The following is a 15,372-nucleotide window of genomic DNA, read 5'->3' as shown; positions in this document are numbered from 1 at the left end:
GACTTATGTCTGCGGTGTAAATTGTATTTAACTGTTCCCCTTTACTGTTTAGTCTTGCGTTAAATTCACACAATCCTGGGTACCTTTGAAAATAAACTAACCGTATTACAAAGATATATAGCCTATTTACACTATCAAAACAAACATTTTGATTAATGACTCTGAATTGAACTTGCAGTGACAACCTTTGAAAGCCCTGATTACACAGATCAGATTTCCTCGCCTCTCCAGGATCTCCTTCTCGGGGGATTCATGCCAACTGTGTACGTGCAACTCGTCGGGTGCCAGCCTCCACGCGCTCTGCAGCACAGATTCCTTCAATTTCTGCAGCCGCTCACTCCAATTCTCCTCAACCTTCCGACACATTTGAATGAGACAATAATATACATACACTGAGGGTATGTTCATGATTATTCAAATATAAAAACAATTGTCATTGAAGGGTTGCGCGGGGTTTGTAAACACATTGCACATTACACATTGGCCTATTTCGATTCATATATTTAATGGGGAATATTTTATATAATGTTGTAGGAAGTGACATATTGTAGTTTAATATATATTTAACACCAGTTTCAAACAAGTGCATTTGTACTATTCTGTAAACTACACTAGTGTGGGCCAAGAACGTAGTCGTTTGTAGGCGGAGTCAGAGTAGACATCAGAGAGGGGCAAGAGCGTACCGACGTACAGAGAAGGCGCCATGCGACACTCGCGGATCTAAGCATAGCCCAACAATGTCCTGACGGACTACGACCTCGCCGAGATGCGGTTCTCGAAACCATGTATTCGTGTGTACCGCAGCATATGAGGTAATAACGGAACACGTGTGATGAAATTGTTAGGTTTTAAATCGTGGAGAGCTGATTTTCCGTTTCATTCGGTGTGGCGTGGCAGGCAGTGGATCACTTCCAAACTTATCAGTAGCGGGGCGCGTGTAAAGGATTGGATTTAAAGAGACCGTACTCGCATTTCACCGCAAACATGGAGAAGGAAAGTACAGTAGATTTGGACCGAGACCGACAGTATTGTGAACTTTGTGGGAACATGGAAAATCTTCTCAAGTGCGGCCGGTGCCGGAATTCCTTCTATTGCAGTAAGGAGCATCAGAAACAGCACTGGAAAAAGCATAAGCTCATTTGCAAAGAGCCGGACAAACCCCAAGTCTCAAAACAGAATCCCGAACCTGAACAATCGTCAGGGGAGGACGGTAAAGAGAGACACGGGAAACCCCAGCTAAAGAACCACACAGAACCTGAGGACATCGCATATCCGGTTGGAGAACGAATGAAAGGGTTTATCACGAACGCAGAGGGCCAAGACGGTTCTGACAACAAACAAGATGGTTCTAAATCAAATGGACAAACTCGGTCTTCGCCTCAAAAGCTCGCCATGGAATATATTGTCCCGTGTATGACCAAGCATGGCATTTGTGTAGTTGACAACTTTCTTGGAGGGGACATAGGGCTGGGCATTTTAGAGGACGTGAAAGCTTTGCATAAAACTGGCAAATTCACTGACGGACAGTTGGTCAGTCAAAAGAGCGACTCCACTAAAGACATCCGAGGAGACAAAATAGCGTGGATAGAGGGAAGGGAGCCGGGATGCGAGAAGATACGTTTTCTAATGAGTCGCATGGACGACCTTGTCAGACACTGTAATGGCAAACTGGGAAACTACACAATAAATGGAAGGACAAAAGTAAGTAGCAAGTTACAAAAACACACATTTGAACATTTGATTTTGAGATGTAACTTTTGTGCTGCACCCCCAAAACTCAGTCAGCAATATCTGCTTGCAATTATTTAAGGCTGTTCTATTCCTATTTAAACTAAATGTTTGGAAACCCAACTGCAAGGCCTTGGCCCAGACTGGCAGAAACAACCTGTCATACACACACACCTTATCTAGAGGCCTGCATAGGCCTCAACCCTCCCTGTTTCTCCCAGGCATCAGAACAGAGAGTAGAGTCTGGAGAACAGCTTTCCTTTGGAGACATTAGGTTCTGTTGCCACCAAAAAATCCCTGGTGGATGTAGGCAAATGCAGCAGCACCTCTCATCCTATAATAGACTTATGGTATGCCACCTTGTTCACATCCAGCTTGTATTACACCCTCAATACACGTCCCAAAGCCCTGACTCTGTAACTCAGTAAGCCTATTGCTTGTAAGCCCCCCCCCCCCTCAAGGGTTAGACCAACGTGAGACCAGAGAGGCTCCCTGTCTGACAGATCTGACCTCTGACCACGGTGACCCTACGACCTCCTCTGACTCTGGAACAGGAGCCTGTCTCTCACCCCTTCAGGGACAAACACACCGTCACACATCCCAACAGCGCTTTGACCAACTGCAAGTGTTTCAACTTTGACCGGTGAAACATTTCGATGAGCTTTGAATTGATCGTGCAGAGCAACTGCTGACAAAAACATACAAAATAAGTACATTTAAGATTTATATTTTATGTTATTCAAGTAGTCTTCTCCAGTTATGGGATTATAAACTCTTAGTTGGGTGTTGATCCTGGGTAGTCTTGACATCAAAGGTCTAGGCAGTCAGGCTGACACGGTGGCCTGGTAACCTCAGGGTGTCTGCTACACTTGGCTCAGGATTTCAACGGATTGGAATTAAGAATCAATCAGACAAATTCTGAGTATAAATCAACTATGCAGTATGTGTACAGCTTCCTCCAACTTCTCAGAGCATCTTAATGCCCAGGATATGAATGTTAGCTCATTCACATGATGCATATAAAAAATAAATCTGCCATTCTGTATTTCACTTTCTCGTCCTGTCTCTGCAGAGGTCGTCTTTGTATGTTTTCTCAAACTGCTCTTCGTGAAGACCTCGTCCAGCTGTCCTTCCCCCACTCTTGTCTGGTCCTTTGCAGTCATCCTGTTGTTTACACTAAATGAAGTGTTTACCAGAAAGCACAGAGTCCATGGAGAGAAATACAGATTTGTTTAGCGTGTGCTGCGTTGCAGCCAGTCACCAAGTCAGATGTTGTTGAGGACGTGAGGCCTCGAGGACGTTCCTCTCCTCCTGTCTCGGTAGCGCCGGCAGGTTGTGAACCCAGCCTGAGAGGAGGACCAGGTGGTCAGTGTTGCGACACACACACACACACCTCTGACCAGCTCAGTGGCTCAAAGGAACCCACAACAATGCTAGTGTGATTCACAAACGGGACAGATAGTGTTGCCCAAATAGTTATTTAATATCATTGTTGTAACTTCCTCTTTCCCTCAGTTATACTGTGAGGAATGACAGGCTGCTGGAATTGTTTGTTTCTTATCAAGCATGGGGTGTTTATCAAGCCTGGGGTGTTAGAAATAACAGTATTCACTTGAGACTCATTTCTGTTTCCATGGTGCCATGTTGTCTTGTTAAGAATGTAAGATGTAACGGTTACTCCCTTGCAGTTAAGCCTTGAGGTTTTGCAGTTATGGTGCACATATGGTGGTCTCACAGTGCCAGTGCTGAACACTAACATGGGGCCAAAGTTCAGTAGCATGGGGCCAACGTTCGGTGAGCAGCCTTGTGAAGATCCTCAGTGCTCTGGAGAGGAAGTTGCCACTTGACCTAGATTATTACACTCATAATTGGAGCTTTTTATGTTGCTTGACTGAAGTTGTACTTCCTAAAGCGTGCTGAATCTAAAGCGTGCTGAATTTAAAGCGTGCTGAATCTAAAGCGTGCTGAATCTAAAGCGTGCTGAATCTAAAGCGTGCTGAATCTAAAGCGTGCTGAATCTAAAGCGTGCTGAATCTAAAGCGTGCTGAATCTAAAGCATGCTGAATCTAAAGCATGATGACTTTCACACTCCCTGTTTGGTAATCTGGGCTTGTATAACCTAGACCCTGAACCAAGGTCTAGGTGAAGGGGGCCTTTTGATTTAGTTAGGCAGACATCAATGAAGAAAAAGCCAATAAATATGCATCAGTAGAAATTAAATGACACGAATAATAAGAATAACATTTTTAAAAAGAAAATGTAAATAAAGAGAGAATAACACACGTCATTGATGGTTCTTCAGAGTCTGTTGGCCAGGTTATACTGGCTCACAGCACAACTTCCACAAGCTTTAGACTTACAAGGGTGCTTGTTCTGGCAGAGAGGCCCGTGTCAGTGACTGATCCTATTATAGAATGAGCACTGAAGTCAGTCTCACGCCCAGCACTGTCCCTCTGTCCAGGAAACTAGTTAGCTAACCAGCACCACACATCATCCTGCTCCTCATTCGCCACTGGGAAACATCAGAGACTGAACGTGCCACAGTTGGTGTTTGAATGAGAGACACGTCTCCACAATAGTTTGACTGTTGATGTTAATGTTGGCCTTCTGGTCTGTTGTGACGAATGACAGCCTGTTTGGGTTCTGTTGTGTCCAACAGCTTGGCTCCTCTTATATGAGCATGTTTTAAAAAATGTTCTAAAGGATTCATTAAGCTGCAGGCTCAGAATTGGATCTGCTTCCATTACCTAACGTCTGGCTGTGGTAAACACCAGGGGCCTCATGTATAAACGTTGCGTACGCACAAAAAGCTTGCGTACGGTGGTTTTCACGCACACTTTGTGATGTATAAAGATTTACTTGACGTGAGAATGTGCGGGCCGTCACGAAAGGTTTTGAGCAGACGTGATAATGTGCGGACTGTCCGCAAAGTCTTGTCTGGCTCTGTAACGTGGCGAATTCTAACTGAAAAGTGCCGAAACTCACCAAACATTACAAAATAAAGTTTCCACTACTGTTTATGACGTTGACTTCAAAAAACATAAAAATAAAAGCTTGATCATTTATGTGGATGATCACATCAAAATGCCAAAACCCAAAACGGGAAATACTATAAAGCCTTTTGTTTAATCCGCCACCACTTAATAACATGTTAAACATGAGGGTGTCAAATGAACGACAAAATCAATGCATGTCACGCTAACCCTATAGCTGCCATGCTGTTACGATGCGCCACCACTCGTTTCTTCATTTAAAGTTTTACGTCGGACCAATTCTTCTTAATTTCTGCCATGGTCCGGTTCTCTGAACCCACATCATCTATGGCCCTATAATAATAATAATGATTTTATTTGTAATGCACTTTACATTTAGCTAAAGTGCTACAGGTTAAAAACAAGAAAGGGCACAAATAGTGACAGTTTTCCACTCCGCCGACTTTCTTTTGTCGCTAATACCTGACAGGCCGACAAACAGGACACATTTTCTCGCCTCCACCTCTGTTGTCAGAACCTCAATCTCACAGTTACCGTATTTCTTCGAATAAATGCTGTGGCGTTTATTAAATAACGTTCATTTTTGTGCAGCGTTTATTCGAGGGTGGCGTTTATTCGAAGAAATACGGTCAGACAACAAAATGACCTCAGGAGCGCATTTATAGTCCATCTGCATATTCATTTGTGGGAGGAGGAAAGGCGGGGTCAGTGGCTCGTTCACGTGCAGTCAATCTCACGTTGATTGTGATTTATAAAGGAAAGGTGCGCAGGACCTGGCGTACGACCGGTTTTATACATGTGAATATTTCTGTGCGTAGGTACTTTTCGAGTTTTGGCCGTACGCCATCTTCTGGTATAAAAGCTGCGCAATCCTTTATACATGAGGCCCCAGGGGAGTAAACCAATGTGTGTTGGACAACTCTGGCTTGCTGCTGGCAGGGCCCAGCTCTGAAGGTACAGTCCTGTACCGGTGTTGTGTGTCTGCTTTCCATTGTTATTTTCCTCCAGTAAAATGAAAGGAATGAGGGAAAAGCGGGTTGCTTCCTCTTTAAGCCGCAGCGTCTGTGATGGGTAGAACAGCGTCTAGTTGCCCTCCAGCCAGGGTTGAACCTCCCACAGACCTCTCTGCTCCAGGGCTGAACCTCCCACAGACCTCTCATCTCCAGGGTTGAACCTCCCACAGACCTCTCTGCTCCAGGGTTGAACCTCCCACAGACCTCTCTGCTCCTCTGTCTTCTTCTTGACTGTTTGTGATTGTGTGGATAAGTCAAATCAAATGTATTTGTATAGCCCTTTTTACACGCAAGCATGGCACAGAGGGCTTCACATATGCCCATAGAACTGCCCCTCCACCAACCTAAACCCTCATAAGCATCTTTTCCTGTAAGCAGACCCCTAACAGTTTGACCCTTTCTGCTCATTCTTAGCTGACGTCAATAAACTCCAAGTTAAACGTGATACCATCACTCTGATGTCAGAAATTCTCAGAGCCACAGGGGCCAGTGAGCCACAGGGCAGATTTAAGGATGATCTCCAAAAGGTCTCATTTTGAGAGTCATGAGTTGATTCCTCAAACCACCAGTGGATGAGAATAAAACATAGCTGACCTGGGTACAGTCAGCTGACCTGGGTACAGTCAGCTGACCTGGGTACAGTCAGCTGACCTGGGTACAGTCAAATATCCTATCTCCCGTAGTTAAGTTTATGAACTGTAGTGATGTGTAATGAAACAGAGTTTAAGGCTCAACAGGTATAAAGGTTAATATAAGTTACTCAATAAGAAAGTGGGGATGGACACTGATGTTCACATAAAAACAACCTGTTATATTATTTGTCTTGTGTGCCCTTAACCCTTGTCTTCTCTTCGGGTCATTCTGACCCATCAGTCATTGTTACCCACCGTCGTATTGTGACAACTTTACCGCATACAAAAACAAAGTGAAGCATTTTCTTTTAACCGTTGGGCTGTCTCAGACCCTCCACATTGCGAAGGTTAAAAGAAAATGATTTTTATTTGTTTTTGTATTGGGTAAAATTGGGTAAACACAACGATGGTTCGTTATGAACCTTTGGGTCATGTGACCCGAAGGCAGCACGAGGGTTAAAGAAATGGTCAATACTAGAGCGTAACAACAGGCGTTGTTGCCTTGCATAAGTCACACGTTAGAGAAACACATTGAACCAAGAGATCAGTTGACAAATCCCTCCGTTGATGGCTGTTTTTACACTGCTTGTTTTGTGTCCCACTGGACAGGCAATAATGAATTCTCAGCCCATTGAAAAAAACTGGATTTATTTGAGATGTGATCTGGAGCTGTTCAAGGCTAATTGAGACCAGAGCAGAAAAATAAACACTTGCACAAGGCACGCTCTGCATGGTGTTTCTTATCAACCCAAAGTAGTGTTTCATTAATTACGTTTTTATTTTTATTAAGTAACTACCAGAGATTTGAAGTATGTGTATTAACTAACCTGAAACAATCAGCTGTTAAGACTGTGTTTGACTTTAGTCTTCACTGGGGTGAGGCAGAGTTGCTTGATACTTATTCCAAAATGAGAAAGCATGCTTGTCTGTCAGTGACCAAAGGTCCATTTATCACATCCCCTCTCTCCTAACTCTTCTTTCTCTCTCTTGCTCTCACCCCCTGCTACCCTCTCCCTCCGTTCTCCATAGGGGTCGCCCCCAAGGCTGTGTGGAATGTAAACAAACAGCATGGTGATCAGGTTCAGCCTCCTAATGAGAGCCAACACAGGAATGTGGAAGAATGACTCTGCAAGGCAGAACGTGGTGCAGGAGAGAGAGAGGGGGGAGAGAGGGGGGGGGGGGAGGGAGAGAGAGAGAGAGAGGGGGGAGAGAGGGAGAGGGAGAGGAAGGTAGAGAGGAGAAGAGGGAGAGGAGGAGAGAGAGGGGGACAGGGAGAGGAGGGTTTGGATACAGATTCTGATTTGGGATCCCCTCTGGTGTGTCGTAGCACTAGTTCAACAGCCTCATAAAAACAAAAATGAATTCATTTCCTATGATGATACATTTGTCTTAGAGTAAATCTACTCACAGTAATCATGTTGGTACTTAGAGCATCAGCAATGTAGATCATAAATGATGTATGTTCAACATACCTTTTGACAGCTCTCCTAACGAGTCACTAAATGGTCGGAACTACACTTACAGTGGCATGCCAGCTAAACATAGCCCCTGACTGATCACATTTCCTCTGGAGCAAGTGGTGTTCACTTCCCCATGCTGGACAGGGAAGTGGGTTTTTCTGGTAGAGATTGGCCACCTTGTTATTACCTCCCTGTTGAGGTTGAACTGTCACCCATAGTCTCTGGATCAGACCAGAAGTAGCTACATTAACTACAAACATGGAGGAGAGTCATCAGCTAGCCTGAGAAGATGCATACAACTTCAGCTAGCCTAATACTAACCTCACAGGTGTGGCAAACCTCTCGTGCATCTGGCATTGTGCATCATTTGTGGACTTGCCTGTCTTGTTTTAGTTAACTATATTTGAGCAGAAAGCCCATCTCTGGCCATATTCCCAAAGTTAGCAAACCTTTCTTGTTGGCCAGCCCTTGAGGTCTATATTTCTGTAGTCGACAAAGGGCGGGTTGCGGGTTCCGCCCACGACCTAGTTGCTAGGGATTAAAGCATACATGAATGTTCCTCTACAAAGGTAAACGTCGGGTTTTCAAGTTAGCTATTGTATCCGACCAGTGGGATGTCGAACTCACGCAGTCTTAAGTCAGACAAGTTTGACATGTGAAGCTAATTTGACATGTAACGCCAGTAAACAGTCACAATGGACGACATTAAAAGGCTCTTAATATCCCAGTTGAAGGCGCTAGCAGTTTCGGTCTGAAGAGTTCAGGGGAGAACAGCCCATCTGCAGTTCACATCTTGTGTTTTCGAGGCGGGTGCTGCCAGATCTAGGAATTCACATTTTAGCCAACTCTTGTCAGTGTGACACTTCCTGATAATATTTGTTTTAGTAACCCCTGTATCAATTTTCAAAGCTTCCTTGTTCTTCTGCAACCTATAGCTCTATCGCTCTCTGTAGGCCGGGGGTTGGTCCGCAAAAATGCGCGCGTGCGGTTGCAGCAATTGCAAGTGTTTTGAGTCATAAAAGTCAAGCCCATATCCTTCCATACCGCCTCTTTCCACTGGAAGTGTTGACAAAGTGTTGACAATGACCACTTTGTTTGAGTCTTGATTTAGGTTATTGAAACTTGTGTTCGAGCCCAAATGTGTCCACATTATTATCATGTAAAATTAACTTTTCTGTGTTCTAAACAACTGGTTCGACCCCCCTAGTTGCAGTCCATGTTTGCCGGTCGCTCTCCGTGCAGCATGAGCAGCGGTGGGAGGAATCTCTGGGCGAGTGAGTCAGCCAGGCTCCCTCACGTTCTGCACGTAGACCAAGCATTAAAACACTGCTCCGCTGGAGAGAGGCCAGGAGTCAAAGTTAACATCAGTTCACTGTCGTTTCTCCTCCTCCCCTCACCACCCTCCTCGACACTCTCTATCTCTCTTTATCACCCCCCCCCCTCTCTCTGCATTATAAACAGCTTTGCTACACAGGGGGTCTCGCTCACAGGAAGCTCTTTGTCCGTTAGCGTGCCTCTCGCGCCCCTTTGAACCTCCAGAGCGCCCCCGCCCTCCAGGGGACAGGCTCCATGCAGTAGTTGGTCAGACAGCGTCACTGAAGCTGGGCTCACGCCTCCTCCCGCCTCCTCCACATGTGTGTCTTCTGGAGAAGTCTCTGAAGGTGTGATGCAGGTCACCGCCGGCATGCTCAGTATCGCTGCTAATGTAGAAGCCCTATAGTAGACTGACGCAACCGGCTGCTGGGAAACATTCCCGACGAGTGGCGAACGAGACGTATAGAAGGATGCTCCTCTCCGGTTGTCACGGTAGTCGTCACGAGAACAAGTGTGAATCCTTTGTGGATTTACTTTACCAAAGCAGTCATTTAATAACATATTCTCATTTACAATAAAGACCTGGCAATGATATAACTCCAGTAGATTGTGTCGTTGCGTTACAGAAGTCGTTGCTAGAGTGAGCGTTGTAAAAGACAGGTTGAACTTGAGCAGGACGTTGTTTTCATAGGAACAGTTTTCTACATGGAGCACATGAATGCTTTACAAATCTGGAACAGAAAATAATGTGGACATTATTTCGCTTGGCGCTGGACCAAGCCGAGGAGTTTAGTCTGCGGTGTGTTTAGAATAATGTTGCTATGGCTTTTGTTGATGTACGTGTGTGAAAAATAAACTCGCCCTTTGTTTTTGATATCAACGCGTAGACATGGTATGTAGGGCCTAAACGTGTGTGTGTGTAATGTGCACATTTTCTCATGTGTGTTTAAGCTCAGAAATGCTTTGTCCCACAGTTGATAGTCGTATACTGATATTTCTGCCCTCTGGACTGCATAAAGGCGAGGTGCACAGTGAGAACCTGTCTTTCTACATACCCGTCCCACAAGCCTGCAGTCCAAACGAGGCAGGCCTCCCAGAGAGTGAGAATGCCTCATAATTCTCTTGAAAGCCTGTTTTCAGCCGTGTTGGACAGAAGAGTTCTGCAGGCTGTCTCAGTGCTGCCGACACAGCAAGCTCTGCCCCTTCACTGTGTTCTTGGAGAGTCTCTGCTGTGCATGTGTGTTGGATGTGCAAACACCCCGGCTGTTCAGCCCTTATTAGAGCAGGAAACTGCGAGGGGAAGTTGGCTTACACTTTGATATCTCCGGTTTCTTTTTTCGCTGCTTTCGAGTTTATAATGTGACAGCAGGTTGTAAGTGAGCTGTCCTTCTCCACTCTGCCTGGTCAGACTAGTCACCACGCTGGGCTGCTTCAATACACACACACCTGCTTCAACACGCACACCTGGATCCCCTGGCTGCTCTTGCCTAGCTCTCAGACGGATCAACACACACACACATCACTACTACACAGTCTTCTGAGTATGTAAACAAAGAATACATCTAAAGCCTTTGGAGCTGAACAGAGATGTTGCTCAGCCTATCAGGACTGAGGAGGTTGATGTTGTTGTCTGTAATTGTTATCATGTATCCCGAGTAGCTCCCCTGATCCTGGTGTTTTGTGTTTTCAGGCGATGGTGGCATGTTACCCAGGCAGAGGCACAGGATACGTGAGGCATGTGGACAACCCCAACGGCGATGGGCGATGCGTCACCTGCATATACTACCTTAACAAAGATTGGGATGCCAAGGTACGTAGTGTCACCGTCCTCAGTCTGTGTCACACGTAACAGAACCAAACGTGTCGACTCTAGTTGTGTGGTAGACCTGCCTGTGTCCAGGGATGACCCCTCACCCACCAGCCACGCCCTAGTGTCAGGACCTGCCTGTGTCCAGGGATGACCCACCAGCCGCTCTCTCCTCTCCATCTAATCCCATTACACATCCTGATAATCCCCAGAGACTAGCGCAGGGTGGCAGAGGGACGACCCCAAAACGTCCTTCCTCGTCACCCATCATCCTCATCCTTAGGCAGGAGTTGTTGGAGCTGAAGTCAACTTAAGTCCCCAATCTCTGAACCCTGTCATCCTGGAGTCCCTCCCACCTCGCCCCCCTACCTCCTCCCCCCTCGGAGCCCTCCGGTCTGGTCCCCGTGAGCCACGCCCCTCCAGGGTGGAGCAAGGACCAGAGGAGACACCCGTGCCTTTGGAGCTTTAGGGTCAAAGGTGACTCGCTGAAACGGAGCAGGAACTAAGTTCTTGAGCTTGGAGGGAGAAAACAGGATGCTGGGCTGCAGGAAACAAGGCTAATGTCGTGACAGAAGCGCAGCAGTGAGGAGGTCTGGCCCAGCTGGTTTCAGAGGAGGTCAGGGGAACTAGCGACAGGAAAAGAGCACGTAGCCTGAGCTAGGTGTGGAGGGACCAGAGCCTCAGCCTCTCTGATACTCCACCTCCAGGCCTGCTTACTGAATGATCTCATTACTGGAACCTCTGTTTTGCCAGTTGAAGGGAGGGATGGTGTGACTAGGCTAATCCTGTGCCGTGGCGTTGAGAAGGGAAGAGGATCATTGGACAACTCTGTAAGGATTACAGAGTGCTCAGACGATGGCAATGCACAAACAGTTTTTGGGTTGATGCTCGACGAAAGAAAAGAGAAAAGTCAGGTTTGGGTCCCACATCCCCCACTTTTTAGATTGTTAGATGTAAATGTGCTAATTGCCATCTAGATTGTGATTGGCTGTTACTGTGGGTCCTTTGAGCGAGCTCTCTGTTCTTGAGTGTGGTTGCCTGGATACGGATGGCTCCATCAGGGGATGATATGACTGGAATGTCCGTGTTACTTGCGCTTTCATTATACACTGCTACCAAATTGCAGTTCATTACAGTTCAACTGTATACATTAGTGTGGCTGTCTCCTCCTTCATTAGAGGTTTGTAAGGCCTGTACGTATCCCCAGAGCGGAGACAAGCCAGTACATTGTTGTTGTTGTGTGTTAAACAGGCAGATGGAGCCCATCAACCAGAGAGCCGTGATGTCCCCTATGGGCTGTGTGAGGGGGCCTGTGGGCTGTGTGAGGGGGGCCTGTGGGCTGTGTGAGGGGGCCCTGTGGGCTGTGTGAGGGGGGCCTGTGGGCTGTGTGAGGGGGGCCTGTGGGCTCTGTGAGGGGGGCCTGTGGGCTCTGTGAGGGGGGCCTGTGGGCTGTGTGAGGGGGGGCCTGTGGGCTGTGTGAGGGGGGGCCTGTGGGCTGTGTGAGGGGGGGCCTGTGGGCTGTGTGAGGGGGCCTGTGGGCTGTGTGAGGGGGGGCCTGTGGGCTGCGTGAGGGGGGGCCTGTGGGCTGCGTGAGGGGGGGCCTGTGGGCTGCGTGAGGGGGGGCCTGTGGGCTGCGTGAGGGGGGCCTGTGGGCTGCGTGAGAGGGGCCTGTGGGCTGCGTGAGGGGGGGCCTGTGGGCTGCGTGAGGGGGGGCCTGTGGGCTGCGTGAGGGGAGGCCTGTGGGCTGCGTGAGGGGGGCCTGTGGGCTGCGTGAGGGGGGGCCTGTGGGCTGCGTGAGGGGGGGCCTGTGGGCTGCGTGAGGGGGGCCTGTGGGCTGTGTGAGGGGGCATCCGTGTGAAGAGTCAGACTGATCAGCTATGTGAGAGGTTGACCGGCATGCAAGTTGCAATCTGCTTTTCCACTCTGCAGGCCCTCTCTCCATCCAGCTTACTTCCTGTAGCTCAGTCTCTCCATCCAGCTCACTTCCTGTAGCTCAGTCTCTCCATTCAGCTCACTTCCTGTAGCTCAGTCTCTCCATCCAGCTCACTTCCTGTAGCTCAGTCTCTCCATCCAGCTCACTTCCTGTAGCTCAGTTTCTCCATTCAGCTCACTTCCTGTAGCTCAGTCTTTCCATCCAGCTCACTTGCTGTAGCTCAGTCTTTCCATCCAGCTCACTTCCTGTAACTCAGTCTCTCCATCCAGCTCACTTCCTGTGGCTCAGTCTCCCCATCCCTCCACAGGAAGGCCATTCTCAGCCCTCACTTCCTGCCTTCCCCCTCCTGCCCGGAGCGCAAGTCTCCTCCTCTTCCCCCTCCTCCTGCTCCTCCTTCTGCTCCTCTTCCTCCTCCTTCTGCTCCTCCTCTTCCTCCTCCTTCTGCTCCTCCTCCTCCTTCTGCTCCTCTTCCTCCTCCTTATGCTCCTCCTCCTCCTTCTGCTCCTCCTCTTCCCCCGCCTCCTGCTCCTCCTCCTCTTGTTCCTCTTCTTCCTCCTCCTCTGTGTATCAGATGATGGTGGAACAGGATGTATAACCTTATTTTTAAGCCGCAGTCTTAAGTGTCTTGATTTGTCACCTGTCCAGGTCTCTGGCGAGGCTTAAGGACTAACTTGTCTGCTGTGTACGTGTCTTCCTGCAGGAGCACGGAGGCCTTCTCAGGATATTTCCGGAAGGCAAAGCCCAGTTCGCCGACATTGAGCCCAAATTCGACAGGTTGCTGTTCTTCTGGTCGGACAGACGGAACCCTCACGAGGTCCAGCCTGCCCACACTACCAGGTGAGCCCTCCAGACCCTCACTGGCCTTCACCCCTGACCTCTGACCTCTGGTCTCTCCCTTTAGGCTCTCTCATATCCTAACTTGTCTCACCAGGTATGCCATCACCGTGTGGTATTTTGACGCTGATGAGCGAGCCAGGGCTAAAGAGAAGTATCTAACAGGTGCGTTTGAAAGAAGTCAAACTGAAGCCAACTGTGTTTGCAGTACTTTAGTACCAGGGCTTCCTACGTGTCAGATGTTGACTGTCTGTTTCTGCAGGGGCCGGAGAGAAAGCTGTGAAGGTGGAGCTCAACAAGCCGTCAGATGCCAGCTAATGAGAAGCCAGGGCCCCTCTTACGGCCATGAAGTGCTCTGCTCTGCCCAGTCTGTGGAGAGAGTGTGCTCTGCCCAGTCTGTGGAGAGAGTGTGCTCTGCTCAGACTGTGGAGAGAGTATGCTCTGCTCAGACTGTGGAGAGAGTGTGCTCTGCTCAGACTGTGGAGAGAGTGTGCTCTGCTCAGACTGTGGAGAGAGTGTGCTCTGCTCAGACTGTGGAGAGAGTGTGCTCTGCTCAGACTGTGCTCTGCTCAGACTGTGGAGAGAGTGTGCTCTGCTCAGACTGTGGAGAGAGTGTGCTCTGCTCAGACTGTGGAGAGAGTGTGCTCTGCTCAGACTGAGAGACTGTGTGAACGGATGGTAATACAAGGTTATCGAGAAGGAAAAGCACTTTTCTTTCCATCGGACATGGCTTGACCCAGGTGACCGCGAATGTGATGTCATTGTACTTCAGGGACTGTCTGCTCTGTTTTTGGCCTTGTTGGTGAATAATACTTGCTTCAAAACTGCAATTCAGAAATTACTTCAAAGAGGAAGTAAGACCAGAGAGACTTAACCGGTTATCTTTTACAAATTGATTTTGATGTTAATTCCCTAAAGGTACAGTGTTCTGCATATGCTTGTCGTGTTAATGCTTTACATGGAATGAGGTGTGGTAAAATGTGCCTGCGTTTTGATAACATGAAGAAGGATCTGAATAAAGAAACAATGACAGTTATTCTGTGACAGTTTACATATTTTTCATTTAAAAAGATTTTATCAGAATCAGAAAGGTTTTAATCGCCATGAAAGTTTGCACAGACAAGGAATTTACTTCGGCAGGAAGGAGGTTTTGGTGCTGATGGACCGCAGCCTTCTGCCGGAGGGGAGTGACTGAAACAGGGAGTGTCCAGGGTAGGAGGTACCTCACTTTATCCAAAGTGAGGTACAAATAGTGCTGATACGTGTTGACTTCACTCAATGTTCTGGTAAAATCCCAGATGTTATCTGTGCTTCATCTCACAAGTGTCCCTTCCCCCCCCCTTGTCATCCCTTTATGTGGGGCAGGTAAGGACAGTGTACTACCAACAGTACTGTTATATTATAGTGCCCCCTGCTGTACAAACATGGTAGGCTTGAAAACAGCTTTTTGTAACTGTTTTACCATTTTCTCCAAAGATGATTGAATTAGACAGGTTTGGGTTGCACACACATTTATTCCTTAGTTGAAACAAAATTGAAGACATCTTTGATCAGTCAGAAATGTATGTGTTCATCCTCCTGCCCACCGCATCCATTTTTCAACATTCAAAACAAAGCTTTGGTTTCAGAAGGTTTAAGGTACTATTTGCTAATTAATA

The 15,372-nt window shown here is 47.6% G+C and overlaps 1 protein-coding gene across 2 annotated transcripts; it reads left to right on the top strand.

The window, feature by feature from the left end:
* The first annotated feature begins 674 nt into the window (after window positions 1-674).
* Window positions 675-14,750, top strand: egln1a (egl-9 family hypoxia-inducible factor 1a). Of its 2 annotated transcripts, XR_010876659.1 has the most exons (6): window positions 675-1,701; window positions 10,831-10,950; window positions 13,581-13,717; window positions 13,812-13,879; window positions 13,977-14,108; window positions 14,315-14,750. XR_010876659.1 is itself a non-coding variant. In XM_067236335.1 (5 exons), exons 1-5 carry the CDS (start codon window positions 985-987, stop codon window positions 14,030-14,032), a joined length of 1,098 nt encoding a protein of 365 aa, XP_067092436.1. In that variant the 5' UTR covers window positions 675-984; the 3' UTR covers window positions 14,033-14,750. The 2 variants fall into 2 exon arrangements, 1 of the variants encoding a protein (XP_067092436.1); XM_067236335.1 differs by having other exon boundaries at window positions 13,977-14,750.
* The last annotated feature ends 622 nt before the right edge of the window (window positions 14,751-15,372 follow it).

Source organism: Osmerus mordax, chromosome 5 (assembly GCF_038355195.1).
Source record: "Osmerus mordax isolate fOsmMor3 chromosome 5, fOsmMor3.pri, whole genome shotgun sequence".
Taxonomy (NCBI): Eukaryota; Metazoa; Chordata; class Actinopteri; order Osmeriformes; family Osmeridae; genus Osmerus; species Osmerus mordax.
The sequence above is the reverse complement of the archived record's forward strand: the minus strand, read 5'-3'. Positions and strand labels throughout refer to the sequence as shown.

Coding starts and splice junctions, on each gene's coding strand:
- egln1a (XM_067236335.1), top strand. CDS start 985: ATGGAGAAGGAAAGTACAGTAGATTTGGACCGAGACCGACAGTATTGT. Junction 13,718..13,811: donor CAGCCTGCCCACACTACCAG/GTGAGCCCTCCA, acceptor TTGTCTCACCAG/GTATGCCATCACCGTGTGGT. Junction 13,880..13,976: donor TAAAGAGAAGTATCTAACAG/GTGCGTTTGAAA, acceptor CTGTTTCTGCAG/GGGCCGGAGAGAAAGCTGTG.